The sequence below is a fragment of the Mirounga angustirostris genome, unplaced genomic scaffold (genome assembly GCF_029215605.1).
Source record: "Mirounga angustirostris isolate CCGP_5_RB_7025 unplaced genomic scaffold, mMirAng1.0.hap1 SCAF_8, whole genome shotgun sequence".
In the NCBI taxonomy this organism is placed as follows: domain Eukaryota; kingdom Metazoa; phylum Chordata; class Mammalia; order Carnivora; family Phocidae; genus Mirounga; species Mirounga angustirostris.
The window spans coordinates 129,227,414-129,253,905 of NW_026991716.1; the positions used below are offsets into that span (position 1 = coordinate 129,227,414).

The window sequence follows — 26,492 nt, forward strand, 5'->3', positions numbered from 1 at the left end:
TCGGGCTGGCTCGGCCCTCAGCTCCCGGCTGTCTGCCGCCGCTGGCCTGTCCAAAATGGAGGGCTCTCCACCGGCACCGTTTGCCCTCCGGCTGCTCCTGCTCGCGGCGCTGCCGGCCGCCGGGTGGCTGATGACGGTTACCAATGAGCTGCCATTGCCGCCCCAAGCCCCGAAGGTAGGGCAAGGCGGGCGCGGCTCGGCCGCTCCTTCGCACGGATCCTCCCGGGAGGCCCGGGCCGGAGCCGTGGGACTTTGGCGTCCGCATCGACGCCTCTTGCCACCGGCCGGCGGGCCAGGGGCAGGGGTCCGGGTGCCCAAGAGAGGAGTGGGGCGAAGCATCCAAGGAAATGGGGGCAGCCTGGGAGAAGGCGGCGAGAGAGCGAAAAGGGTTACTTAATGTGTGGTTAAGCCTAGTGCGGCGAAACTTAGGGATTCTTAGGGCAGTCCCAGCTGTTGCCAGCCGGAGGGGGTTTTGCCGTCGAAAGTACGCGATCACAAGTGCTCTCAGGCTTTTGTAATGGCGCCTTCCTGGGGTAGAGCCGGCACTGGGGCCAGGCAGCGTTCGGGAAAGGTGGAAGTGGCTGGGTGAAGAACAAGAGCGATTCCAGGCCACCTGTCTGCTCCCGCGGCGGCGGGAAGCGCTGCCTTCCCCACGGCGTGCAGGGCTCGGGGTGCGCCAACGCCGGGTCGTCGGGGCGGGAGAAGGAGAAGGGCTGGAGACCCGACACTTAACCCTGACGTCGTGCCTGTCTTTGGTGCATGTTAGGAGGAGTGGATCTTTAAGCGTGGCGGGACCAGCCTCGCCAGCATCCACTGGGAACCGGCTGGAAACGCACAAATCCGATGCCCTGGGGCTGGGGCCCAATAATTTGTGTCAGCAAGCCCTCCAGGTGATTCTGAAGCTAGCTAAAGTTGGATAACCACTGCGCCCTTGTACTAGAGGGTATTTGGTTCTTCTCGCTTTTGCCGGGGAGTCATGCTGAAATAAACCAGTATTTGCCGTTCATCGATTGAATGTATGGTTGGGGAAAGTTTGAGGATTTTAAAAGAGGAGTTTTCCCAGAATGAAAAGAAACAATACAGGTATACTTTTTCTTACTGGTCAAGACTTGAATACTCTAAATTCAGGGGTGACTTACACCATAAATATCACTTTAAAAAACTTTTTTTTTTTTTTTTTTTTTACTTTTAATGACATGACTCTCTCTGAGAACAAAAATAACGAGGATATCTCACTTTCAATTCTGCTGGGACATTTCAAGAAGGCACAACAATGCAAGCCGTAAGAACCACTTGTATCTGAAATTTTATGGACCACAGTGCAACTGGTCAAAAATATGAATGTGATTGGTGAGCGCCAAGAGACCAAATAAAAATGAAATGATTCTTAAAGTTCTGGAACTCCATTGTTTTCCAAATTTTAAAGATTCATCATAATCACTTGTGAATCCAAGGATACTTAAATCTATAGTCTGAGAAAAATGCATTTTGACTGCAAGCTGAAAGTATACTGCGCTGTGAACTTAGCTCATCATTTCAGTTCTCCCTTTTTATGCCCTCCTTCCACTTTTGGAAAGTCCAGATCTAAACTCAGAATTTCATAGATGAAAGAAAGCTGAGCAGGGAGAGGGAGACTCTCATTCCTTGGAAATGTTTATATGGGAAGCTGAAGCCTCTTGATCTAAATTGTTCAGTGTTTTATTTTTAAAATTTTCCTTTCTTTTCTTTTCCTTTCTTTTTTTTTAATGTTTAAGCCCCAGTTCGGGACTTGAACTCAAGACCCTGAGATCAAGACCTTAGCTGAGATCAGCAGTTGGACGCTTAACTGACTGAGCCACCCAAGTACCCCTATTTTGAAAATTTTCAAATGTACAGAACATTTGAAAGAATGTTATGGTGGTCACCACATTAGATGAGTGCCATCTAGTAGACTTTGGTGTAGTGATGGTGTTTGCTCTGTCCATTACGGTAGCCATCGGACTGCTGTGGTTAGTGAGTGCTTGAAATGTGGCTGACTAGGGAGACTGAGGAACTGGTTTTTAAACTTTTATTTATTTAATTTTAATTAATTTAAATACAAATAACCACATGTGGTTATTGGATACCATATTGAATAGTGCAAACTTAGACCACCATTAATATTTTACTGTACTTACTTTATGCTTTATCACCTATCTGTTCATGTGTTCATTTTTGTATCTAACCTGATCTGAATGTAAGAAAACAAAGTCAGGAAAATTCTCTCAGTGATGCAGATCTACTGGATTATAGGCATTTTTCTGTTTTGTTTACATGTGCAGTTGTTAGAAGTCAAGGTTACCCAGATTGTAAAATAATGCAAATTTTTATAGTACATTCTTCTAATATTAAAATAATTTGGTCACCAAAGAGAGGCATCCAGAGGACACATATTTGTAAATATTTATTTCATATATTTCCCTGAGACTTAATTCATTTATTATTATTATTTTTTAAGATTTTTATTTATTTAACAGAGAGAGAGAGAGATTGAGCACAAGTAGGCAGAGCGGCAGACAGAGGGAGAGGGAGAAGCAGGCTCTCTGCCGAACAGGGAGCCCGATGCGGGGCTCGATCCCAGGAGCCTGGGATCATGACCTGAGCCAAAGGCAGCCGCTTAACCGACTGAGCCACCCAGGCTCCCCGACTTTATTTATTTATTTTAAACGCGGTATCTATTACCTTTGTCCTTAGGAAGCCATGTGAACCAGCTGGGCATCTTGTGAGTGAAGGAGTTAGAGGAAAAATTGAAAATGGGTGGGTAGAAACTTCAGTTCTGCCACCCACTCTTTAAGTATCTGTCGTCCTGGCTCACAATCTTGAACTTCCAGTTCTGGTGGAGGTTCTCAGGTAGAGCAAGAAATATGACCTATCTCCGAACTTGGCCCCAGGAGGCAGTAAGGGATTAGGGTCTCCTCTGAAATGAAATCATTTCGAAAGAGCAAAAAAATTAATTGAATTTGGTTCCTGCAAAATACAGCAGGATAATATCTGTTAATTGTCTTTTACAAACCCCAGATTTTACTAGGCAAGTGATATATGTAAGTGCAGTAAATTACTAACAATATAGTGTATGTTCACTACTGAAATGCAGAAGCTAGGGAAAAGTTTCTTAGAATACGATCATTGGAGGGTTATCTCTGGCTGTTAGAAGAACAATAGAGTGTATAGTTAACAGATCCTCTAGTTTGAAAAGAGGAATTCTTGGCTGGAATTAGAACACAAAAAAAATATAACCACCAGTTTGATGACTTACTGAATGTTGGTTTGTTCTAGAGATGAGTGTACTGGTTCTAGCCTATGCTTAGTTCTAGATTAGGATGGACCAGGCTGATTCTTTTTTTTTTTTTTTTTTAAAGATTTTATTTATTTATTTGACAGAGAGATAGCGAGAGCAGGAACACAAGCGGGAAGTGGGAGAGGGAGAAGCAGGGAGCCCGATGTGGGACCCGATCCTAGGACTCTGGGATCATGACCTGAGCCGAAGGCAGACGCGTAACGACTGAGCCACCCAGGCACCCGGACCAGGCTGATTCTGAAGCTTCATAGGCCCCCATGCAAGTTGGCAAGTGTCCCAAATGTATGGTATAGGCTTTCCATGCTTAGGGTCCTGTTCCTTGAGTAGAATCACTTCAACCTCATAAAATCACTTCAGTCTTATTCTCTCATTTGTTGGAAATATATAAAGTATTAGAGATAGTCACGGTGCCAAGAGATACACTTGTATATTATTTTGACTATGAATAATTTTCCTATTTTCTAAGTTAAGAATACCCCCCAGGAAAAAAAATATTTTTTTTATTCTAGGATAACAGTGTCTAACTGTGAATAAACATAGGGAAGGATTTGCTTTACAAATGACAAATTGTAATTCCTGTGAGTATTGGTGAATACTTCTTAAAATTGTGCTTTCTTCTCTTTAGAAAGCAGGTCATTAATAAACTTAAATATTTGAGTAACTGCTTTTGAGCATACCTTGAGAGGCACTAAAGCGGACCTGTGCACAGTATATACTTGTCCACAGACATTAGGGGACATATTTAAGAAGAAGGGTTAGAGCAGGGATGCCTGGCTGGCTCAGTTGGAGGAACATGCAGCTCTTGAGTTCGAGCCTTACACTGGGTGTAGAGATTACTAGGAAAAATAGAAAAATTTTAGGGGCGCCTGGGTGGCTCAGTTGGTTAAGCGACTGCCTTTGGCTCAGGTCATGATCCTGGAGTCCCTGGATCGAGTCCCGCATCGGGCTCCCTGCTCGGCGGGGAGCCTGCTTCTCCCTCTAACCCTCCCCTCGTCATGTACTCTCTCTCTCTCTCTCATTCTCACTCTCTCAAATAAATAAATAAATCTTTAAAAAAAAAAAAAAAGAAAAAAGAAGAAGAAGAAGAAGGGTTAGAGCAGTTTTGTTTATGAAAACAAAAAAATTGGAAAAGACTCAAATGTCCTTTGATAGTGGAACACATAAGTAAATTGGTAATCATTTGATGGGCTTTTATACAGCACTGTAAATAAATGTCTTTACCTGCAGGCATCAACAGTTTTAAATAAAAGAAGTTCTAGAAGAATACATACAAAATTGTATTATGTAAAGCTTAGAAACAGAGAAAACTAAACAACATATTGTTTAGAGAGAGACAAGCACGGTAAAATTATAAAGAAAAGCAAGAAATGATTAATGTGGAAGACAATATAGGGATTCCTTCTGAGGGGAGGGAGGGGAACAGGACAAAGAGGGTCACGCGGGGGACTTGTGAGGTGTAGACGATACTCAAGTTTTTAACCTAGGTAGTAGGTACGTGAGTGTTATTTTTTTTTAAACTACATTTGCATATTATATGCTCGTAAATGTGAAATATTTCATAATTAAGTGGAAGAAATACAGATTATGAAAAGTTGGAATTGTGAGGACCTAAAAAAGGCTGTAAAAATAAAAATGCTGGCTTTTAAAAAAATGTTCTTTAGATGTTATAAGCGGTTATACAATAAATATAGTTGAGGGGAAAAGAAAAAGAACTGAGCTGTTTTTACTTTGTGAAATGCATTACCTATCCACTTTATATATGTTTTGCAGGACAGCATCAGAATTAATGTAACTACCCTGAAAGGTGTTGGGGAAGTATCTAAAGAACAGGTTTGTCTGTTTTTGATTATGTTTTAATATATCACTTAGCGAAGTAGTAGGCAGCCTATGTTATTTTTCCCTGCACATCTAATTTAGTTAGATAATGTATTTTTGACATGAAGAATTTGTCATCATTTACAAACCATTGGAATTAATGTATATGCTGCTTTATTTTAAGGTTGTTCTTAACATAACCTATGAGAGTGGACAGGTATATGTAAATGACTTCCCTGTAAATAGTGGTGTAACCCGAATAAGCTGTCAGACTTTGATAGGTGAGTACTACTAAATTATTTCCATAATTGTTCCGTTTTTAGTAATACTAAACTCATGAAACACGGTTCTTTGATGTGATGTATTTCCATTTTAAAATAATAATGTACATCATTACTGGAATGTATAATAAAACTAATGTGTTTAAAGTTCAAATCCTACTTTATATTGGTTATTCCTGGCATATTCACATTTCTTTCTCATGAGATTGTCATTGACTGGAGCTGCATTTCTGGTAGGTTGATATCAATGTAAGAATGTACGGAGAGGTAATAAGTGGAGATTTACAAGTACGAGGCAAAATCTTGGAGGAGTGCTTATCACAGCTGTAAGAAAATAGAAAAATAAATTGTTGCTCTAATTCTCTAGTTTTCTGTTTCTTCTACCCTTATGTCCAGATAACATTTTTTTAACCTTTTAAAATCTTGAGTTGTTTAAAGACAAGCAAATATGTTATATGTTATGTTGTATCACAGTATTTGGAGGAAATAAAGAATATGAGAAATATGTATAGTATTCTTGTAACATATGCATTGAAGGCAGTAAATTTTTCTCTAAACAATTGTATTTTGTGCTTGATTTGTTACGTACTTTCATTGTCATTCAGTTCACAGTGTTTTCCAGTTATTTGTCTTGATAGTCTCTTGTCCTGTGGGTCATTTAGAAGTTAAGGTGCTTAATTTCCAAACATTTTGAAACTTCTGTTTTTATTGTTTCCACCTCTGTCATCAGAGGTGCACTGTGTGTAATTTTAACCCCTGAAATTAGAGACTTGCTTTGTGGCTTAGCAGATGGTCAGTTTTTTTTTTTTTTTTTTTTTTTTTAAGATTTTATTTATTTGATAGAGAGAGACACAGCGAGAGCAGGAACACAAGCAGGGGGAGTGGGAGGGGGAGAAGCAGGCTCCCCGCAGAGCAGGGAGTCCGATGTGGGACTCGATCCCAGGACCCCGGGATCATGACCTGAGCCGAAGGCAGACGCTCAACGACTGAGCCACCCAGGCGCCCCCAGATGGTCAGTTTTAAGAAATGGTGATGTCCTTGTGTCCTTGAAAAGAAAGTACATCATATAATTACTTGGATATGATGTTCTATATATATCCAGTAAAATTTTTTGTTAATCATGTTGTTCAGTCTGTTAGAGAAGTACTCCTTTTTCTGTTTGTTTGCTTGTTCTATCAGTTATTGAGAATGGTATGTTAAATCTCTACTCTCTAGATTTGTCTGTTCTCCCGGCTTTGTCAATTTTTGCTTTCTATATTTTGACATAATATTACCAAATTCGTACAGATTTGAACTATTATGTCTTCCTTGTAGATTGATTTTTTTATCATTGTAATATGGCCTTCTTTATCTCTAGTGATATTTTTGCCTTAAAGTCAGCTTTATCTATATTATATTTTAACAGTAATTGCTTTTTGGCCAGGCACAAGTGGGAGGGAGGTGGACTGTTGTGTGGTATCTTTCCATTTTCTTTCAATCTTTCTGAGTCCTTATAATTAAGGTGAATCTGTTATAAGCAGCATATACTGGTGGGTCTAATTTTAAATCAGTCTGTCAATCTGTCTTTCATTTTGGATTTTGATTTATTTATATTAAATCTTTAATCTGAATCATTTGTTTCCTATTTGTGTCCCACCCCCCATTCCGTGTCCCTTTTTCTTCTCCTTTTGGCCCTCTTCTAGGTTATTTTTTCTTTCATCATTAGCCTCTATCTTGTTGGTTTTTATATTATTTTCCTATTTTTTTTTTTAAGATTTTATTTATTTATTTGACAGAGAGAGACACAGCGAGAGAGGGAACACAAGCAGGGGGAGTGGGAGAGGGAGAAGCAGGCTTCCCGCTAAGCAGAGAGCCCGATGTGGGGCTCGAACCCAGGACCCTGGGATCACGACCCGAGCTGAAGGCAGATGCTTAACGACTGAGCCACCCAGGCGCCCCTTTTCCTATTCTCTTAATGGTTACCTCTGAGATCAATAAACTAGTATTTTTATCACTTCCCAAACAAAGCAGGAACCTCAGAACATGGAAACTCCATTTATTCCCTTCCTACTTTTGTGTTGTTACTGTCCTACATTTTAACTCTCTGTGTTCTTAAATTCTAATACTACGTACATGCCTGTAATTATGTAACATAATTGTTCTTACTATATTGTGTAATCCAGTACTCATTTATGTTTACCTTAATGGTTGCCCTTTCCATCGCTCTTCATTCCTTTCTGAATGAAGAAATAAATTTAGGGGAACAAGAACCACAAAACCCACATCTGTCTAGAGGCACATAGACACTGAATGAACGTGTATGTGTGTGTTTCTTGTTCCCCTTGGGGCTTATCTTCCCCCTGCCTAAAAAATTCCCCTTAGTAGGGGATCAAGAAATCCATTTAGTGCAGATTTGTTAGCTGTGAAGTATGTGAGCTTTTGTTTAAAAACATCTTTACTTTGCCTTCATTTTAGGAGGATCTTTTTATTGGGTAGGGAAACAGGTTAGTACTTCCTAGGTTAGCATTTTTTTCTTTTTTTTTAAGATTTTATTTATTTGACAGAGAGAGAGAGACAGTGAGAGAGGGAACACAAGCCGGGGGAGTGGGAGAGGGAGAAGCAGGCTTCCCGTGGAGCAGGGAGCCCGATGCAGGGCTTGATCCCAGGGCCCTGGGATCATGACCTGAGCCGAAGGCAGACGCTTAATGACTGAGCCACCCAGGCGCCCCTAGGTTAGCATTTTAAAGACCAATTTCATGATCTTCTCACTTCTGTGGTTTCTTTTTGAGAGAGAGAGAGAGCACATGAGAAGGGGGAGGGTCAGAGGGAGAAGCAGACTCCCTGCTGAGCAGGGAGCCCGATGTGGGCCTCGATCCCGGGACTCCAGAACCATGACCTGAGCCGAAGGCAGTTGCTCAACCAACTGAGCCACCCAGGCGCCCCACTTCTGTGGTTTCTGTTGCGAGTCAGCGTCAGGCTTGTTGCTCCAGGGAGGATAAATTAAGGTTGGGTTTTTGTTTTTGTTTTTTTCGGTTGCCCTTAATATTTTTTTCTTAGTTTTTGGTTTTCAGTAGTTTCACTGTGATGTGCCCAGGTGTAGGGTTCTTTCATCTGTGACTTGATGCCTTCCTGGAAAAATTTTTGACCATTGTCTTTTCAAAAAGTGCCACAAGTCCTCTTTCTTATTCCCTTCTTGCTTTTCATTTACATGTATGTTTTCACAGGGTTCCATATAGATTTTACACTGTTTTCCGTTTTTTTTTTTCTATCCTTTTTTTCTTTTCATCCTCCCCACACACGAATTCATCAGCTCTGCCTAACTGAGTTAATTTCATTTACTGGACTTTACTTCTAGGATGTCCATTTTATCTTCTAAAAAATTTTTTTTGAAGATTTCATTTATTTATTTGACAGAGAGATAGAGAGAGAGCACAGGTAGGCAGAGCGGCAGGCAGAGGGAGAAGCAGGCCTCCCGCCAAGCGGGGAGCCCAACGTGGGGCTCAATCCCAGGACCACGGGACCACAACCCAAGCCGAAGGCAGCCACCCAGGTGCCCCTCTTTTTTCTTTATTTTCCATCTTCTGCTCAGGCCCTGGATACTGGCCCAACTCTTTTTTATTTTATATTTTTAATTTTGATTTTAATAGCTTACACTTATCTGGTGAAATTCTCCATTTTATCATCTATTTTCTTTTTTTTAAGATTTATTTATTTATTTTAGAGAGAGCATGAACAGGGTGGGGGCAGAGGGAAGAGGGAGAGAATCTCAAACACACTCTGCACTGTGCATAAGCCCAGCAGTGGGGTGTTTGGTCCCACGGCCATGAGATCACCACCTGAGCCGAAACCAAGAGTCAGATACCCAACAGACTGCATCACCCAGGTGCCCCAATTTTTTTCTTTTTCTTTTTTTTTTTAGATTTTGTTTATTTGAGAGAGAGCATGAGCAGGGGACGGGGCAGAGGGAGAAGCAGACTCCCTACTGAGTGGGGAGCCTGACGTGGGGCTCGATCCCAGGACCCTGAGATCATTACCTGAGCCAAAGGCAGACACTTAACTGACTGAGCCATGCAGGTGCCCCATCATCTATTTGTCTTGAACCTATTACTTTCAGTAAATTTAAAGTTCATGTCTGCCCAGTCTAATTTTTTGAGCCCCTCTGGATCTGTTTTGTTTTGATTCTTCTCCTTCAATATATTATTTTTGAAATTGTGTATGAAAAGTTATAAAGTCTCTGGATAATATTACCTTACTCCAAAGAGAATTTACTTTATTTTAACCCCTGGTAGGCATGATAATAAGGGGCAGAATACCTTAATTTTTAAATCAAGGATTGGGCTGATTGAAGGCTGGATTCTCATCTTTGTAAAGCTTAGTCTATTTCTTATTAACTGTTATTCCTCAGATGTAGCTCATCATAGGTCCCAAGTGAAAACTTGGGGGTGTTTATGAGGGCCCCTCCTTTTGTGGTTCCCACAATCCCACTGTCATGAGCCTGCCAGAGGTTCTGCTTAACTTCTTCTTAGTGTCTTAGGTATAGGGTCAGTTTCTCAGCCTAGCCTGACTTACTAATCAGCGCATGTTTCGGGGCGGGGGATGGGGGGGGAAGATTGCATAGAATGTTCACTTCTATTCTTCCCTTCTCTCTAGGATCTTGTCACAAGTCCTAGATACCTTTGTAGCCATAATCTTTATTGTATGCCCCTCTACGTGGGACTGCCAAAATCTGCCCATTTAGCTCTGTTTAGCTTCTCTGCCTCTGAGGCATTACTTTCTATTGAGCTCTCCAGCTTCTCTACCTGTTCCGCTTGGGAATCAGTAAATGCCTTGGGAGGGCTCTGGCTGACTTTTTAGCTCTCCGCTGCCTCTAGACAGATGTGGGTTTTGAGTGTATATGTGTGTGTTTCTTTTTTTACATCTTTTCTAGTGGCTCTCGGCGAGAAGGTTGGTATACAACAAGCTAATTGTTCATAGCTAGGAAAAGAAGTGCCGTTATTGGTTTAAGTAATGATTCCATTGATGGCATATTCATTAGGAATTTGCCACGGAGTGTGACCTGGCTGCCCTCTGTATTACTGTATGTCAGTCACCTTGCTGGTCATCCCAGTTGTTGCATTGAGTTTCTTTGATGGCTGAAGTAAATGCCCATCCTATCAGTTACAACAATCTTCAAAACAAATACAACAACATGAAGTCTTCTTCTTAATGCTTTTAAAAACTTCTTCTTCTTTTTTTTTAAAGATTTTATTTATTTATTTGAGACAGAGAGAATGAGAGAGAGAGAGAGCATGAGAGGGGGAGGGTCAGAGGGAGAAGCAGACTCCCCGCTGAGCAGGGAGCCCGATGCGGGACTCGATCCCGGGACTCCAGGATCATGACCTGAGCCGAAGGCAGTCGCTTAACCCACTGAGCCACCCAGGCGCCCTAAAAACTTCTTCTTTGTTAGGTGTATTAGTTAGTTGTTGCTATGTAACAGTTTAATTCTAAACTTAGTAGCTGACACCAGTATTATCTCATGGCTCCTGTAGATCAAGAACCCGAGCTTGGCTTAGCTGGGGAAGATCTGCTTCCTAGCTCAATCATGGTTGTTGACAGGATTTAGTTCTTGTGAACCGTTGGACTGAGGCCTCCATTCCTCGCAAGAGGTTGGCCGCAGGGCTCCCTCATTCCCTGGCCGCATGGACCTCTCTGGGGGCGTCTCACAACATGGCAGCCGGCAGTATCAGCGAGAGGACGAGGGAGACTGCCGGTAGGAGCGAATACTCACAAGACAGGAGGCACAGCCTTTCTAATCTGATCACAGAAGTGACTTTCCATCACTTTCACTTTATTCTGTTTGTCAGGAATAAGTCACGAGGTCCAGCCCACACTTAGTGGGAGGGAATCACGCAAGGACATGAATTGCCGGAGTCAGGGGTCCTGGAGAGCCATTTTGAAAGCTGCCTACCGCAGTCAGGAAAGTCAGAATATCAAGGGCTTTTTTGGTTTTAATTTTATTTTATTCTCCATCAGGGGTGCCTGATTTGGGGGCTGAAGAGTCACCACTTTGATGTCTTTATATGACTGCATTTTCCCATCCGTTGAATCTCTTGTGGCCTAGTGCGCCAGCCTTTGGACAGACAGATAAGCTGACGAGGAGCCTACTGGTCTGTGAGCAAGACCAGTGGGCAACCAGGGAAAACGCTGAGCTGGACCACGGGAGAGGGGAAGTTTTACAGTTCGGAGCCGTAGAGGATGGGAGGGAGGTTAGGCAGACCGGAGAGAGAAGAGCAGCAAGTCCCCCCAGAAGGAGCCTGAAGAAGGAGCATTCAGAGAACTAGCCGATAAGTCAGAGGGATGCTGCTTGAAGGTGTTTGAGCAAGGCGGCTGTATCATCAGAACTCGGTTGCAGAAGACTAATCTGGCACCGTTACATGAATGCTGTGAAGGGGAGGGACTAAAGAAGGGAACAGTTAGGTAACTGTTATGATGGCAAGTAGATGATGAGCTACATATTGGATGGGGAGGTAGCGGGGACATGGAAATGACAAATACAAGAGAAGCTGGACTTGGAATGGCCCAAAGGAAGCAACTAACTGGATACAGGAAATGAGGGTGAAGAAATCAAATGTAACCTTGCAAGTCTGGAGAAGGGTGGATTCATTTACAGAAGCAAGGACGTCAAGGAGGAACGGTTTTGTGAAGACTTAGGTTGAACTAAAATGTTAGGTCACTTGGTTCTCAATGGAAATGTCTGTACCTGTTTACAAAGTTAGAAATGGTAGTCTGTACCCCCCAGAGATTTTGATTTATTGAGATTGAGATGAGGCTCTGGCCCCTGTACCATTCCCCAGCTGATTCTGACGCATTGGTCGGATTTAGAACCACTAGACCGGTGTTTGAATAGTACTGATAACTTCTGATGGCATATTTTTTTAAATTATGCATTTATAATTCTGGGCGGAATCACTACTGAACAAAAGCCATAGAACAGTAAACCCGATGCATACTGTCAAGGGGACGCCGCCTAGTCAAGGAGACAGGCTTATAAACAAAGAGCTACACTGCAAGAAAGTTAGTGCTTAAAAAAAGGCATGAACTCAGCGATATAGGGGTACAATAGCTAGAACTACTTAAGTAGGAGTTTATTAAAAATGGATGAGGAGCGAGTGAGTAGTAGAGAACATTCCAGATAAAGGGGAATAGCCCTATAAAGGCACAGAATCCATTTAAACAGCTGGATCTGTATGCAGAATATCCATCTGGGTTCCTTTTTGGCTAACAATCCTTATACGATAACATTTGAGGGACTAACGTTTGAGAAACTAAATGTTCCTTTTGCACTAGTTTCATTGATTTATCTTTTTGCGTAGTGTTTTCTGCCTCTGTAGGGTAGTCGCTGGCTCTGTGGATCAGCTGCACTGTCACACCCCTCCTCCACTGCTGGGTTTGGGGGGGATTCTTCGCTAGAGAGGGGTATGACCAGCAGCTAATCCTGCCCTGTTGTCCCTTAGTGGGGAGTGATTACAGGGCTGTCCCATCCTCTTCCCCATTCCTGCCCTCTCCAACAGCAACAGGTCACTTCCTGGAGAAAGAATTGAGAAAACAACTCCGTGTCCTTACTGCTTGGGCCCCTTGTATCCCTGGATTTTGTGAATGAGTGAAGGGATGAATGAATGGACTTACTTTACTATAACATGGGATTAGCTGTGTCTTCTGGCCTGCTTCTAGGTAGTTATGCCTTGTTCGTTCCTCCTTGACAAACTATCTAAAAGAATAGGAATGATGTTGCTAGCGTGGTAGTCTAAAGACCATCAAGCGTTTTTCCCTTTTCAAATGACCGTAAACATTGTGAAGATTTGTCAAGTTGTCTTTATTTTCATAAATTCTGTAACATCAGTGAAGTCGGAGATTAAGAAAGGCAAAGAAATTATTAACACAACTGTCTTGTTCCATGTAAATGTCATCAAAATAATCAAATTCAGTAATAGATTTGGTGGCATTTGTTTTGTTCAAAGCTGTCCCTTCTTTTTTTTATAGTGAAGAATGAAAATCTGGAAAATGTGGAGGAAAAAGAATATTTTGGAATTGTCAGTGTAAGGATTTTAGTTCATGAGTGGCCTATGACATCTGGTTCCAGTTTGCAACTAATTGTCATTCAAGAAGAGGTAGTAGAGATTGATGGAAAACAGGTAAGATAATATGATTATTAGTTGGGAATTAAACTCTAAAGATTTATGCTGGGTATTATGCATGTGTTATATTATTATATTATTTATTTCTGGCTTGATAAGGAAAAATGGTACCCTAATGTTGCCTGTATACAATCATTTAGAATTTTTTTTTTTTAAGATTTTATTTATTTATTCATGAGAGACAGAGAGAGAGACAGAGGCAGAGGGAGAAGCAGGCTCCCCGCAGAGCAGGGAGCCCGATGCAGGACTCGATCCCAGGACCCTGGGATCATGACCTGAGCCAAAGGCAGACGCTTAACCGACTGAGCCACCCAGGCGTCCCAATCATTTAGAATTTTTTACTTGTTTTAACATTTGTTTAGCATTTGAATTCTTAATTTAAAAAAAAAAACTGATTATATTTATACATGTTTGTATCACTTTAAAATATAAACATTAGTAAATAGAGCAATTGAGTGAAGGGAATGAAGTGGGATGGAGAGCAAGCTTATAACACTGAATGCTACAACACTCAGATTAAAGTTGCTAATTAAATGCCTCAAAGTGTGGGGAATACAGAGTGATTGTGAAGAGGGTAAGTTTTTTAGTTAAAGAGAACAAGGAGGAAAAGTTACGTTTAGAGTCTTACGGGGTTGTGCCATTATTTAAAATAAAGAATAATTGTTTTTCTTTCATAGGCTCAACAAAAGGATGTCACTGAAATTGATATTTTAGTTAAGAACGAGGGAATACTCAGACATTCAAACTATACCCTACCTTTGGAGGAAAGCATGCTGTATTCTATTTCCCGAGACAGTGACATTTTTTTTACCCTTCCCAACCTCTCCAAAAAAGGTACTTTGAAAGACTGTCACTTAAAGTGTTAAGGAAATCATTTCTTTAGTGGATAGCTTCCTAACTGGAGTTAATGTGTTTGGAAGTAGGCTTCTTCCAGAAATGCTTTATAACACCACTATTACTTTATGTGTCCATTTAAGAACTTCCGGAACCTATCTTGAGTCTTAATAGAAAGTGATCAAAACAAAAAGTGATCAGTGATGACTGCTTGGTGACATTTTGTGGTAAATAGCTACCCTTACTCTGGGCAATCGTCACTAAATACACAATAAGAATATTGTTTAGGTTCATTTAGAGAAAGAAGTATTCGTTTTTTTCTATTGAAACATGGAACTTTTTGAAAATTTGACTTTCTGCTTTCTGTGTGATAGAATCATAACTGGTATAGCTTCCTATAACTGTCTGAGTTTATGGCATTTAAACATGAACAATCAAATGTTATTTTTTTCCTCCTACGGCAAAATATATTCTTAGTATCCTGCATGTGTTTGGCATAGTAACGTTAGAACTAGTAAGAAAGACAGGAGCATGTAGCTAGTGTTTTGGTAACGTGGCTCTTCCTTCTCAGTAGAAAGTGTCAGCTCACTGCAGACCACCAGCCAGTATCTTATCAGGAATGTGGAAACCACCGTAGATGAAGACGCTTTACCTGGCAAACTGCCTGAGACTCCTCTCAGAGCAGAGCCTCCATCTTCCTATAAGGTAAATCAGGTATTTGGGATTATCTTTATATTACAGACATTTGTGGAAGAAAATAGCATTCCAGATGAGGTGGAAACCATGAGGATTGGGAGTGTGAAACATCGTTATTAATAGTGGACTCATCGCTGTTGCAGTGTGAGCTTTTCAGGTTTTCCCATTTTCAAGTTTCATGTAATAATACAGTTAGATAATGATTATCAAGTCATTGGATTTCATTTTGCGGGGGGCTTTTCAGTTCCAGGGTCATTCCCATATTCCCATTTATTGCTTCTGTGACTGGTACCTGGCGCATGCGCGTGCTCACGCACGGTACCCTCGGGATCTTCACGGGGACCGAGCGCCGGTGGTGAAGGTGAAGGGTGTACTTTAAGAGTCGGACCGCGTGGGTTTGAATTCTGGTTCTGCCACGTACTAGTTGTGTGATCTTGGACAAGTTCTGAGTCTCTCTAACCTCAGTTTCTTTATCTGTACAATGGGGCATCCACTTTAATCGGTAAAATCATGCAGTTGTTACCAGGATTAAATAAACTGGGTGCAAATGTAAGTGTGTATTTCTACCTATTAAGTATTCCTGTATTACTAAGGGCATGATATGGCTGCCTGGAAATATATTCGTGGTTCAGACTGAGTATCTTGATACCTCTGCATGTATTAGCTAGGCCTCTTACTTGAAATAATTTCTATTTAAGTGAGCAAGGTCTGTGGTTAGTCTCAAAGGATTCCAGAGGCTGCTTTTAAGTTCCCACTGAAGGTTGGGATTGCTTATTTGGGGTTGCTGGAGAAACTCTGGTCACTTTTTGCTGCCTGAACGCCAGCGCCCTCACCCTGCCCACCTGCCTCCCTTGGAGCGAGGCCTCCCACGCCATCCGTGCGCCTTAGTGTCTCCTCTGACTCTCTAACTACAACAACATGTTTTGTGCACAGTGAATTCCCCATCTGGGCCAAAAGCCACAAACAGACGTTTGTCTTTCTCTTCTGCTGTTGTCCTCCAACTGTTAGAAATCCACGGTTGCCCAAATTTGGTCTGTTTTGCGTAGACTAGCCGAACCTCTTACCATGTAGCAATAACTTCCACTTAATTTATAGACAATGGTATAAATAATTGTAAAGAATAACAAAGTAACATTCCTATGCCTGTATTATTAGAACATAATTTTTAAGATTGTAAATAATTTTATCAAGGTACATTTTAAAATAAAATGCACCCATTTAAAATGTACAGTTATTGGTAAATGTAGGCACCCATGTAACCAGCATCACAGTCAAGATACAGAATTTTATCATCACCTAAAACTGGAACATGATTTTTAAAGTCTCTTAGAGATCGAATGATACTTGGCTTGTCTAATCAAAACTCCTTTTTTAGGTGATGTGTCAGTGGATGGAAAAATTCAGAAAAGATCTGTGTCGGTTCTGGAGCAGTGTTTTTCCAGTATTCTTTATGTTTCTCAACGTCATGGTGGTTGGAATTATGGGAGCAGCTATGGCAATAACCATCTTAAAGGTGCTCTTCCCAGTTTGTGAATACAAGTAAGTAATTATTGTTTTAGAAACAGCATTAGTGTTTTTATTTTTTTTAAAAAAGCCAGGTTTGTTGAGTGATAGCAAAGTGATGGTACAAAGCTCCCAAGGAGGGAGGGGACCGAGAGGGTTGCCCCAGCATTCGTGGGTTTTTTTTAAGATTTTATTTATTTATTTGAGAGAGAGAGAGTGAGCAAGAGAGAGCAGAGCCGGGGGAGGGGCAGAGGGAGAAGCAGACTCCCCGCCGAGCAAGGAGCCCGATGTGGGACTCGATCCCAGGACCCTGGGGTCATGACCTGAGCCGAAGGCAGTCGCTTAACCATCTGAGCCACCCAGGTGCCCCTTGATTTTTTTAACCATAAGAAATTATTTCATAAATGTAAAAGCGAATTTATTGTTAGCATTTTTACAAGTTACAACAGTCAGGGGGCACCTGGTCGACTCACTTGGTGGAACATGCAGCTCATGATCTTGGGGTCATTAGTGGGAGCACCACGTTGGCAGTAGAGTTTACTCAGAAGAAAAAAAAAAAGCAGCTAAATAGTCATTTTAGTAGTCTTGATAGAAGTAAATCTCACACAGCGAGCCACAGTTTTTGGCTTAAATTATATTGTACTATGTTGGAAAAGCCATAGGATTTATAGGAAAAAAGACCCAATTCAAACATTCACTTTTCCACTTGCTTGTCGTGAGGTCTTTGAAACTCCCATTTCTTCATGTGTAACATTGAACTAATTCCTCCCTTAAAGGGTTTGTTAAAAGGCCATCATGCAAGCAGAGAGCCTGCGGAGTAAAGAAATACTAGTATCCTTCTCACCTTTTAGTTTGGTTTCCCCTGAAGAATTCCCATTTCCCGTTTCTTTCTGAAAATGAAAATTCTGGAACTTAATAGTTTCTTCCTTTTTCCTTTGACTTCCAGGAAGCTCAGGACCTTTTTTAACTTTATTAGGTAAATCTGCCTAGAAAACCACTTTTTTTTATAGTTCTTTTACCAAATGTTTTGTTACGGGCTTCTCTTTGGGAAGAGACGCAGTGTAAAATTAAAAACCAGATTTGCAGTATACTTTTATCAGTGGCAGTTGTACTAAGGATTGGTAGTAAAAGATTACGTCAGTACAGAAATATAGAGAGCAATTAACTTAAAATACCTCTTCATTTCCCTGAATCGGAACGTTACCTTATTATAAACCAAATTCCCACATACATTCGTGTTATTTCTGGACTCTTCTTCATGCCGTGCCGCTAGCACGGTTTTAATCACTGTACTGCTTTAAGAAAACCGGGCAACTGTCTCTTCTCCCTATTGTTCTTTTTAAAAAATGTTACAGCTATTCTTGGGCGCCTGGGTGGCTCAGTCATTGAGCGTCTGCCTTCAGTTCAGGTCATGGTCCCAGGGTCCTGGGATCGAGCCCCACATCGGGCTCCCTGCTTCTCCCTCTCCCACTCCCCCTGCTTGTGTTCCTGCTCTCGCTACCTCTGTCTCTGTCAAATAAATAAATAAAATCCTTAAAAAAATACTTAAAAAAAAAAATGTTGCAGCTGTTCTTGCTATACTCCCCTGTGAACTTTTAGAATCAGCTTGGTCAGTTCTATAAACAACTTAACTTCTGTTGACATCTTGATTGGGATGAGACTGAACTTGCAAAACAGGTCTTGGATCCAATCCAGAGACCTCCTCCTTGGTCAGATACTTAAGTAACAAAAGGGAAAATACTGCCTAAAGATCCTTGAGGTAGCCTTGTCTTACTATCAAACTGTAGACAGAGGAAATATTTAATTTCTATTTTTATATTTCAGAGGAATTCTTCAATTGGATAAAGTAAGTGTTATACCTGTCACAGCTATCAACTTATTTCCGGATAATCCTGAGAAAAGAGCAGAAAACCTTGAAGATAAAGCATGTGTTTAAAACACCATCTCAAATCATGGACTCTGAATTAGTCTTTTGGCTCTAAATTTGCCACTTGAATAGAATTTTCTTTAAATCGCTAAGAATCTGTTTATACACTAGGGAAATTGCTGAACTCCTAAAACTGCCTAAAACTTGACCTTGAAGTGACAGGTTAAAGTTCACCTTATTCTATAACAGGGCTGGCTATTCAGATGATGAATTAAGGGAAATTTAAATGAAGTAGAAGAGAAGATGTGAAGAAACTTCAAAATTACCAAAAAAAAAAAAAAAAGGGCAGGACAAAATGCCACGTGCCAATATTTTTCAAGGTGCCTTTGTAAGGGAAATTCTGTCCACTTAATTACTATAATATATGAGACTTTATGAAAAGCACTTTATGAAATTCTAATTTAAAAGCTCAAGAATTTAACATATTTTTTTATTCAGTAAAATGTGCCTTTATATTAAGTATGTGACTCAGTATAAAATCACTGAAGTGTATCATGATCTGATTGTATCCTGAACCAAGACTACTTACCTGAATGCACCAGGATTTAAAAATAGTAGTGACATGTTTTCACTCTAAAATAAACTTTTTGAGGAAACAGTATAGAGTTTTGGTATAAAAACATTTCCCAGGCAAGAACTGCTTCTGTGTTTAAGAGCTCCTTTCACATACCCTGGCTGAAACCAGGGCTCAGATGAGTTAAGGAGTCCATCCGTCAGTGTCCTGGAATTTGACCGTGCCCTTGCTCTCGTGGTTCTTAGTGCTATTTACCCTTCAGCAGTGTTTGGTCTTTTTTTTAACCATCACTCACACTGACATCTATTTTATGTGATCTAGTACATAAAATACCTTTATTCCAAGTGGTAGATATTTCCTATTATTAATTTTTTATTGCAACTCATCATTTTAAACGTATCGTTCAAGAAAGTAATGACTGGTTTTTAAAACCACCTTAAGCAGGGAGGGGGGGCAAAAGTAAAACCCCCTTAGAGTTAGGCTAAATAGGTATGTATGTATGGGGGAAGGATGACAGGTAGCAGAGTGAAGAAGTGAGGTTTCATTTTGCCTGTTTTTAATAAGGAAAACAGCCCTGTGAAACACACTTTCTCCATATTATAGAAGAATAAATAATAGCAGGAGATTCAGTTTGATCCTCACATCACCCAGCTAGTAACACTTTACGTCCTTCCTCTGTCCTTTAAGATGCTAGAAATCTCCAGTTCTGACTCCAAGGGTCAGGGTCTACTGCATCCATTAAGTTTACAGAGGCTCCAGTGAGGAGGATCCTGCAGGGGGCTACGTGGCCCATTGCACAGTGTGGGCTTCAGCAGAGTCCTGTCCTGCCTTCCCTCCCTACCAGTGAGACCTGGGACCGTGGCATGCTGCTCTTTTCTATGGTTGGGATGATACAGTAAGTTATTTTTTAAAAAATCCTAAATGGGTATCTTACCTATAAGGTCTTATACCATTAACTTTCATTTATTAACTTACCGTTGCACCATTACTTTCATTATGCTTTGTATCCACGAGTGAACGGGTTCATGAGTTTCATTCATTCGAGCACAGTGAGCAGCACTGGCTTATGAGCATCTGCTTGCCTATAGGGCAGCCTCGTATGTAGGCAGAATAAGGTCAAGCAAGAGTGTATATATGTGTGTATTTTTTTTTTCTTTTTAAGTGCATTATAAAATGAAGGGTCTTTAAAGCTCTCCCAGGAAGAGCAGGGAAGCTACTGTAACCCCAAGCAGGGAGGCACAACGGGGGCATGGTTTGTGCATCAATTGGCTACTTGTGTAAAAATGTTCGGGAATTTTCAGTTATCCACTGGCACCCAAGGAGCTAGAGCCAGTCTTACTCCCTAGAAGGAATGGCAGCTGGACAGTGGAAGAGAAGATGCTGTACTCAGAAGCGCACATAAAGACACTTTTGCAAGCTAAGTAATCGCACCTGCGCTGCAAACAACGTGGGCAGTGAGAGAGAAATGGGGTAATACTCAAAACAAATTTGCTTTCAGCTTTAAAAAATTGCCTTTATTCAGAATCACACTTTTTTTTAATCTTACCATTATCAAAGTTTAAAAAAAATATAGCACTCAGTGCAATGAAATACTACATTTAATTATTACTCAAACACTTAAGGCAGGCTTCTCACAGTTTACATGTGAGAATTTAGCATGATCCAAACTCAAATATCCACTTCTCATATCTTTCAATGTCTGCAGCAGAAACGGACTTAGAGACCTTTTTTAAAGCCATTTCAAAATCCTCCATAGTTGTAGGCATGTGCATTTCTTCTCTTGAAAGATTTCTGATTTCCTCTGGGGTCAAACCTTCAATACGCCTTCTCATTGCCATCAAGGATGCATCCCTAGGTTAATGAAAACACACACACGAAGTGTTATTTTGATTGAATAAAAACCCGTGAACAGAAAATCTTTTCAGTATGTGTTATTTTGTAATTATCCGACCACAGATACTTAGTACTGCACAGAATCTTTTATCAGAATACAAGGCCTGGGGCGCCTGGGTGGTTCAGTTGGTTAAGCAACTGCCTTCGGCTCAGGTCATGATCCTGGAGTCCCGGGATCGAGTCCCACATCGGGCTCCCTGCTCAGCGGGGAGTCTGCTTCTCCCTCTGCTTCTCCCTCCCCCTTCTCATGCTCTATCTCATTCTCTCTCTCAAATAAATAAAATCTTAAGGAAAAAAAAAAGAGAATACAGAGCCTCTTTGGAGTTGTTTTTTAGCAGTTAAATCTTCCATGATGAATTAAGGATATTAATCAATTTAAGTAACTGATACTGAGGTAAGGAGCCCAAGAAAGAGTAAAGGTGTAATAAAGAAGCTAGCAATTGAATCATTGTAAGTGTCCAATAAAATGAAGACTGAACAACATCAGAGAGACAGGAGAGAACCAGAGAAAAACTATTTTCTACACGTGTAGGAAAAACTAAATGATCAAGTTAGCATGTTTCAGCTTTCCCCTCTGTATTAGTTTTGTCTTTTTGGGGGTTTTTTTTGGGGGGGGGGTTGTGTTTTTTGTTTTTAAAGAAGAAACTTTACACTCAAGGACCTCTCCTTTCACCAAATTTCATCTTTAATAACAGGCACCATTTATGCAGAGGGACAGCAACCTGCAGCTGCTTTCCATTCACACACATTCTGACGCCCACAAGCCTGTGTAGTATGCTTACTTTACAACGAGTACCTTGCTAATAAACATATGAACTAATACTCAGGACAAAACCTACTTGAATCAACTGGATTAGAGACTGTCTTTTTTCTTTTTTACTCCTGTTCCTATCATATTTAGGACACTTGTACTGAAAGAGATTGTACTCTCCTGGAGTATGCCCAATCCATTTCACATTTCTTAGTAAAAAGTATACTGAATAAGTAGACCCAACATTTTTTTAATCCAAGACAATTACTGATTTTCGATATTCTACCAATTGTTCTAACATTAGCTTCTTGAACTTGCAGCTTTCAAATGCACTGCAGACTGTTCAGTGACATGCAAGATACCCAAGTTCTTACCAGCACCTTATCACATAAACTTCATACCAAAACTCGTGTCGCTGACTAGAGATTCTCATGTGGGTCTTTATTCTTCACCCATCTTACTAATTCAGCACAAAACTTCGTAACAGAAGTTTATACCCACAAAACCCTATGCTTTCAAAATAATTCATACCTGCACACATTGGTAATGTCTGCACCTGAATAACCTTCCATATTTTCTGCTATGCTTGCAAGGTCAACATCATCAGCCAATTCCAGTTCACGTAGATTTATTCGTAACAGCTCCTCCCTGCCTTTTGCTAATCATGGAAACAAATTTAAAAATGTAAGCCTTCAACATAAACATACTGTTATTTTTTTCTCAAGTCTACTTTGTATGAGAAGTTGTTTTCCAATTCTTAGAGCTCATTTGCTTAAAAATTTAAGAGCCCTTCTAAATTTAAAATTTCCTGGTACCAGGTGACTCAGTCAGCTGAGTGTCTGCCTTCAGCTTGGGTCATGGTCTCCGGTCCTGGGATCAAGCCCCGCGTCGGGATCCCTGCTTGGCGGGGAGTCTGCTTCTCCCTCTCCCCCTGCTTGTGCACTCGCTCTCTGTCTCAAATAAATAAATAATCTTAAAAAAAAAAATTTCTGGTACCAAGGCTTTCAGGTTCTAGATATAGCCAAATCAGTTAATATAAGGAAAGACATCCTACATTTGTCTCTCTAAAGGAAAGTTAATTACTACCAAATTTTAAAATCTCTAAGCAAAACTACCTAAGAGTTAACATGAGCTTTCAGACAAGATTCAAATGCAGATAACCTGATGGTAATGGAATATAGATTCTTTTTTCAAGACGTCGTCTTAATGCCTCATCAATATCCCAGGGAAAATTAGTAGCTGCCAGAACCATAACCATTTTGGAAGGGTCATCATTTTCAGAAGCACCTCCAACACCTAAAAAAAAAAGGGAGAGGAGAATGTAAAAAGACAGGAAGTCAGAGTATAGAAAATAAAGCTCAACTACTTAAAAGATCATCATATATTTAGCACTAAATTGCAAAGTAGTGTAATTGTTAAGCTTCCCTAGGACTTCTAAAGCTAAATGGTACATATATGAATTTGTGGCCCAAGAAAAGTAAATTTTAATATGCAAAAAAATAGGACTCAAAATAGATTTATTCAAAAGACCAGCTCAGCTTAACTACATACCAATTTCTAAAATTTTTCAAAAGCATACATATTCCTAAGGCAAATTTATTTGCATTTATTTCAGTTTCATTGCTGAACATAAGAAATCCGAGCATATGCCCATGAGTGCTCTATGAACAGCCATTATTTCTGGCATGTCCCCACAGTCCGTGTCCCCAGTATACTGTCGATCTCCAGGACCTACTTGCCAGCCCTCTCTAGTTGGCAGGAGCTGTGTGGCTTAGCCCTAGGAGTAGCGCTTAGTCAATGCAGACACATGCATACCATCCATTTGAACCAGCAGCTCGGCTTTCACCCTTCTGCTTGCTTCGTGCTCCTCAGAAGTCCCTCTGCGACTACAAATGGAATCTATCTCATCGATAAATATGGTGGCTGGAGAGTAAAACCGAGCCTAAATAAAGAAACCATGTAACACCAGGTTTTTATTTCATTTTTATTTCACTTAAAAAATAATCTACAGCAATTAGAAAAGAGCCCAGGAGCCTACCACACCACATCTCTCTCTGGTCCTAATATTGGGAAAAGATAAACTGGAGCAGCTACAAGACAGCTTCTAATGGAAACTTACCATAGCCTTAAATATTACATGGCAGGTGATATCTGTTTATTCGTGAGTGATATAAATACAGAATTATCATGTATGCTACAACAATAAGGTCAACAATGGTGGGAAAATATTTACAGATATTGGTAAGTGTTCTACAGTTCTAGAAAAAAAATTGGTTTCAGAGAATCAGTACCTTAAATAAAATCATATAGATTCCTTCTAAGAAATCTTATTAAATTGCCATTGTTCATTTGACATTGTCATTGACAATGACAATACAGTAACTAAAGAAGTTCACAGTTAATCTTTTTTATTTTTATTTTATTTTTTTTAAAGATTTTATTTATTTTTTTGACAGAGAGAGACACAGTCAGAGAGGGAACACAAGCAGGGGGAGTGGGAGAGGGAGAAGCAGGCTTCCCACGGAGCAAGGAGCCCGATGCGGGACTCGATCCCAGGACCCCGGGATCATGACCTGAGCCGAAGGCAGACACTTAACCGACTGAGCCACTCAGGCGCCCCAATCTTTTTTATTTTTAAAGATTTATAGTGAGAGAGCAAGAGTGACGAGGGGGACAGAGAGGTAGAGAAGCAGACTCCCCCTCTGAGCACAGAGCCCAGTGTGGGGCTCAATCTCACAACCCTGAGATCATGACCTGAGCCAAAATGGAGAGTCGGACGCCTAACTGATTGAGTCACCCAGGCGCCCCTATAGTTAATTATTTTTAAATGAAATATCCAACGAGGGCTAATTTCTTGGGGATTACCAATAAAGACAATAAAAACAAGGGTTAAGGCACTCATGGCTATAGTGGCCACCACATAAAATCAAAGCCAACGCACAGGTAAACAGAGAGGCAAAGGTCAAAGAGACATCCCCCAAAACATCTGAATTGTTAGATCCTGTTAGGTCTAAAAAGCTGGAACATAACTTCTGAAAATTCCTACTTACGTGACCCAATATATTATTGTTTTGGTTTAAACTCATTTGATTAGGTTTCTGATACTTGAAAATTCTTGACAATACAACAAAAATTATACCATTAAGTTTTGGTATGTGTTTGTTACCATGTCATGAGAAAAATCCTGGACAGACTTATATTTAAGTGGCATTATTTAAAATACAGCCCTTGAAGAAAAAAAAAAGAAGAAAATACAGGCCTTGAGACATGTTTGCTTTGAGGGATTCTGGGGAATGGGCCTGGGCCCTCGGGGAGAGGCAAGTCATCTACAGAGCAGCCAAAACAAGATGTGAGAGGCTGTACAACTTCACTCCTGGGGAGAGTCCATAGGATGAACAGGAAAAAAAAAATTAAGCCAGTTTTAATTTGAGTTTTAAATATGAGCCCTAATCAAAAGTTCCAAAGGCAGAAGTTCCAAACTGGCCTATGACTGAGCCCCTACTCAGTAGTAGGCAACTCAAAGTCACAGACTCCAGAGAAGCAGGCACATATTTAAAGATGGCTAACATGAGGGAAGCTGGTAAAAAACAAGCCGTTTGATATGCCTTCATAAATCTCACCATAAAAAATAATGTAAATTAGCACTCTGTAAGAGGCTTCCCCGCACAGAATGGTCATTTTTCTTGAATATAAACTCTCCATTAGAAAATATATCAAATAATTCTGAAACAGAACAGCTAATATCTATTAGCCCCTGTGAGTCAGACTCTGTAGTAAGCAATTCACATGCATTAGCTCGTTTCACCATCCGAACATTACAGAGGTATCTCCTGTATTACGCTCATCCTCTTACAGAGAAAGCACCTGAGGATCAGGAAATATGCCCACAGTTAGCCAGCTAAGAAAGTGACAAGAGATGTGGGATCTGAAGCCGGGTGACCTGACCCTAAAGACTCCATACTTAGCCATTCATTCTATTTACCTTACATCTTTAAAAAGCCTAGATATTCTGGAATCCTGGCAATAGAATTCTTTCTCCCTGAAGCAAAGGGCAAACTAATTTTCCAAACTCACTTAAGAGGTTCTCCACTAGATTCCCCTACTGCAGTATAAACTACTGATCAACTATTAAGAACCTGTTCGAATTTGCATCCTGCCATATGAATTATCAAACTTGAAGGAGAAAAGGGGAATTGAAACAGGGAGAATCCTTTACAGAAAATGAAAATGGATAACCTGAAATTGTATGGGTTTTCATTTGCTTGTTTTGTTTTATTCTGAGTCTAGGAAGTAAGATCTAGTATCTATTAACATGGTCATCTAAGGTTTTGTCCACGATGGGAGTCTTTAGAGTTAAGAATGCCAAGTCACTGTCCATATAATAAGCATAACTCTGTCCTGATACATATAACTACACTATTTCTTAAATGAGGCAAGACTGAAACAATCAGTGAAGCTTACCAGGGTCTGAAGTCTAAAAAGCTGTTGAAATTAATCCAAACACTCTTACTACGAACTTGTTGAATTCCTTCTACTGATACTCAGATTAGTGGGAGTTGAAGAAGGAAAAAAGGAACTCAAAGTAACAAGTAAAGGAGTAGCAATCCAAAGTCTGGATCATTAAACTCAAGGTATTCAGCATAGTTAATAGATTGGAGGTGATCTCAATTCCGTAACTACTTGATTTTCACTGTTCCACATTACGGTCACAACACTGAATTTACCATATTATAAATAAGGCTACTGATTTAAAAAACATAATAATTTCAAACTCCCACGATCCTAACCTGGAATGATCCCATAATGTGA

The 26,492-nt window shown here is 40.4% G+C and overlaps 2 protein-coding genes across 8 annotated transcripts in view; one reads left to right on the forward strand and one right to left on the reverse strand.

The window, feature by feature from the left end:
• On the forward strand, positions 1–19,126 carry GINM1 (glycosylated integral membrane protein 1). Of its 2 annotated transcripts, none has more exons than XM_045865730.3 (8): positions 1–175; positions 5,087–5,146; positions 5,316–5,412; positions 13,411–13,562; positions 14,243–14,399; positions 14,974–15,104; positions 16,471–16,634; positions 18,423–19,126. In XM_045865730.3, exons 1-8 carry the CDS (start codon positions 56–58, stop codon positions 18,532–18,534), a joined length of 993 nt encoding a protein of 330 aa, XP_045721686.1. In that variant the 5' UTR covers positions 1–55; the 3' UTR covers positions 18,535–19,126. The 2 variants fall into 2 exon arrangements, with proteins under 2 accessions (XP_045721686.1, XP_045721685.1); XM_045865729.3 differs by having other exon boundaries at positions 2–175; positions 14,971–15,104.
• A 1,400-nt stretch (positions 19,127–20,526) lies between these two features.
• The window catches only part of KATNA1 (katanin catalytic subunit A1), a 38,555-nt gene continuing 32,589 nt past the window's right edge, over positions 20,527–26,492 (reverse strand). For all 6 annotated transcript variants that reach the window (XM_064598213.1, XM_064598212.1, XM_045865725.2 and 3 more), the window contains 4 exons: positions 23,499–23,625; positions 22,845–22,979; positions 22,215–22,341; positions 20,527–20,890 (listed from right to left, as the gene is read on the reverse strand). In XM_064598213.1, coding sequence (XP_064454283.1) covers positions 20,692–20,890; positions 22,215–22,341; positions 22,845–22,979; positions 23,499–23,625 — 588 coding nt within the window. In that variant the 3' untranslated portion in view covers positions 20,527–20,691. The remainder of the gene's footprint in view (positions 20,891–22,214; positions 22,342–22,844; positions 22,980–23,498; positions 23,626–26,492) is intronic.

Bases quoted from the DNA above. Each gene is read 5' to 3' on its own strand.
- GINM1 (XM_045865729.3), top strand. From the start codon at position 56: ATGGAGGGCTCTCCACCGGCACCGTTTGCCCTCCGGCTGCTCCTGCTC. The intron at 5,413-13,410 runs GTGAGTACTACT...TTTTTTTTATAG, and splicing joins AAGCTGTCAGACTTTGATAG to TGAAGAATGAAAATCTGGAA. The intron at 13,563-14,242 runs GTAAGATAATAT...TTTCTTTCATAG, and splicing joins TAGAGATTGATGGAAAACAG to GCTCAACAAAAGGATGTCAC.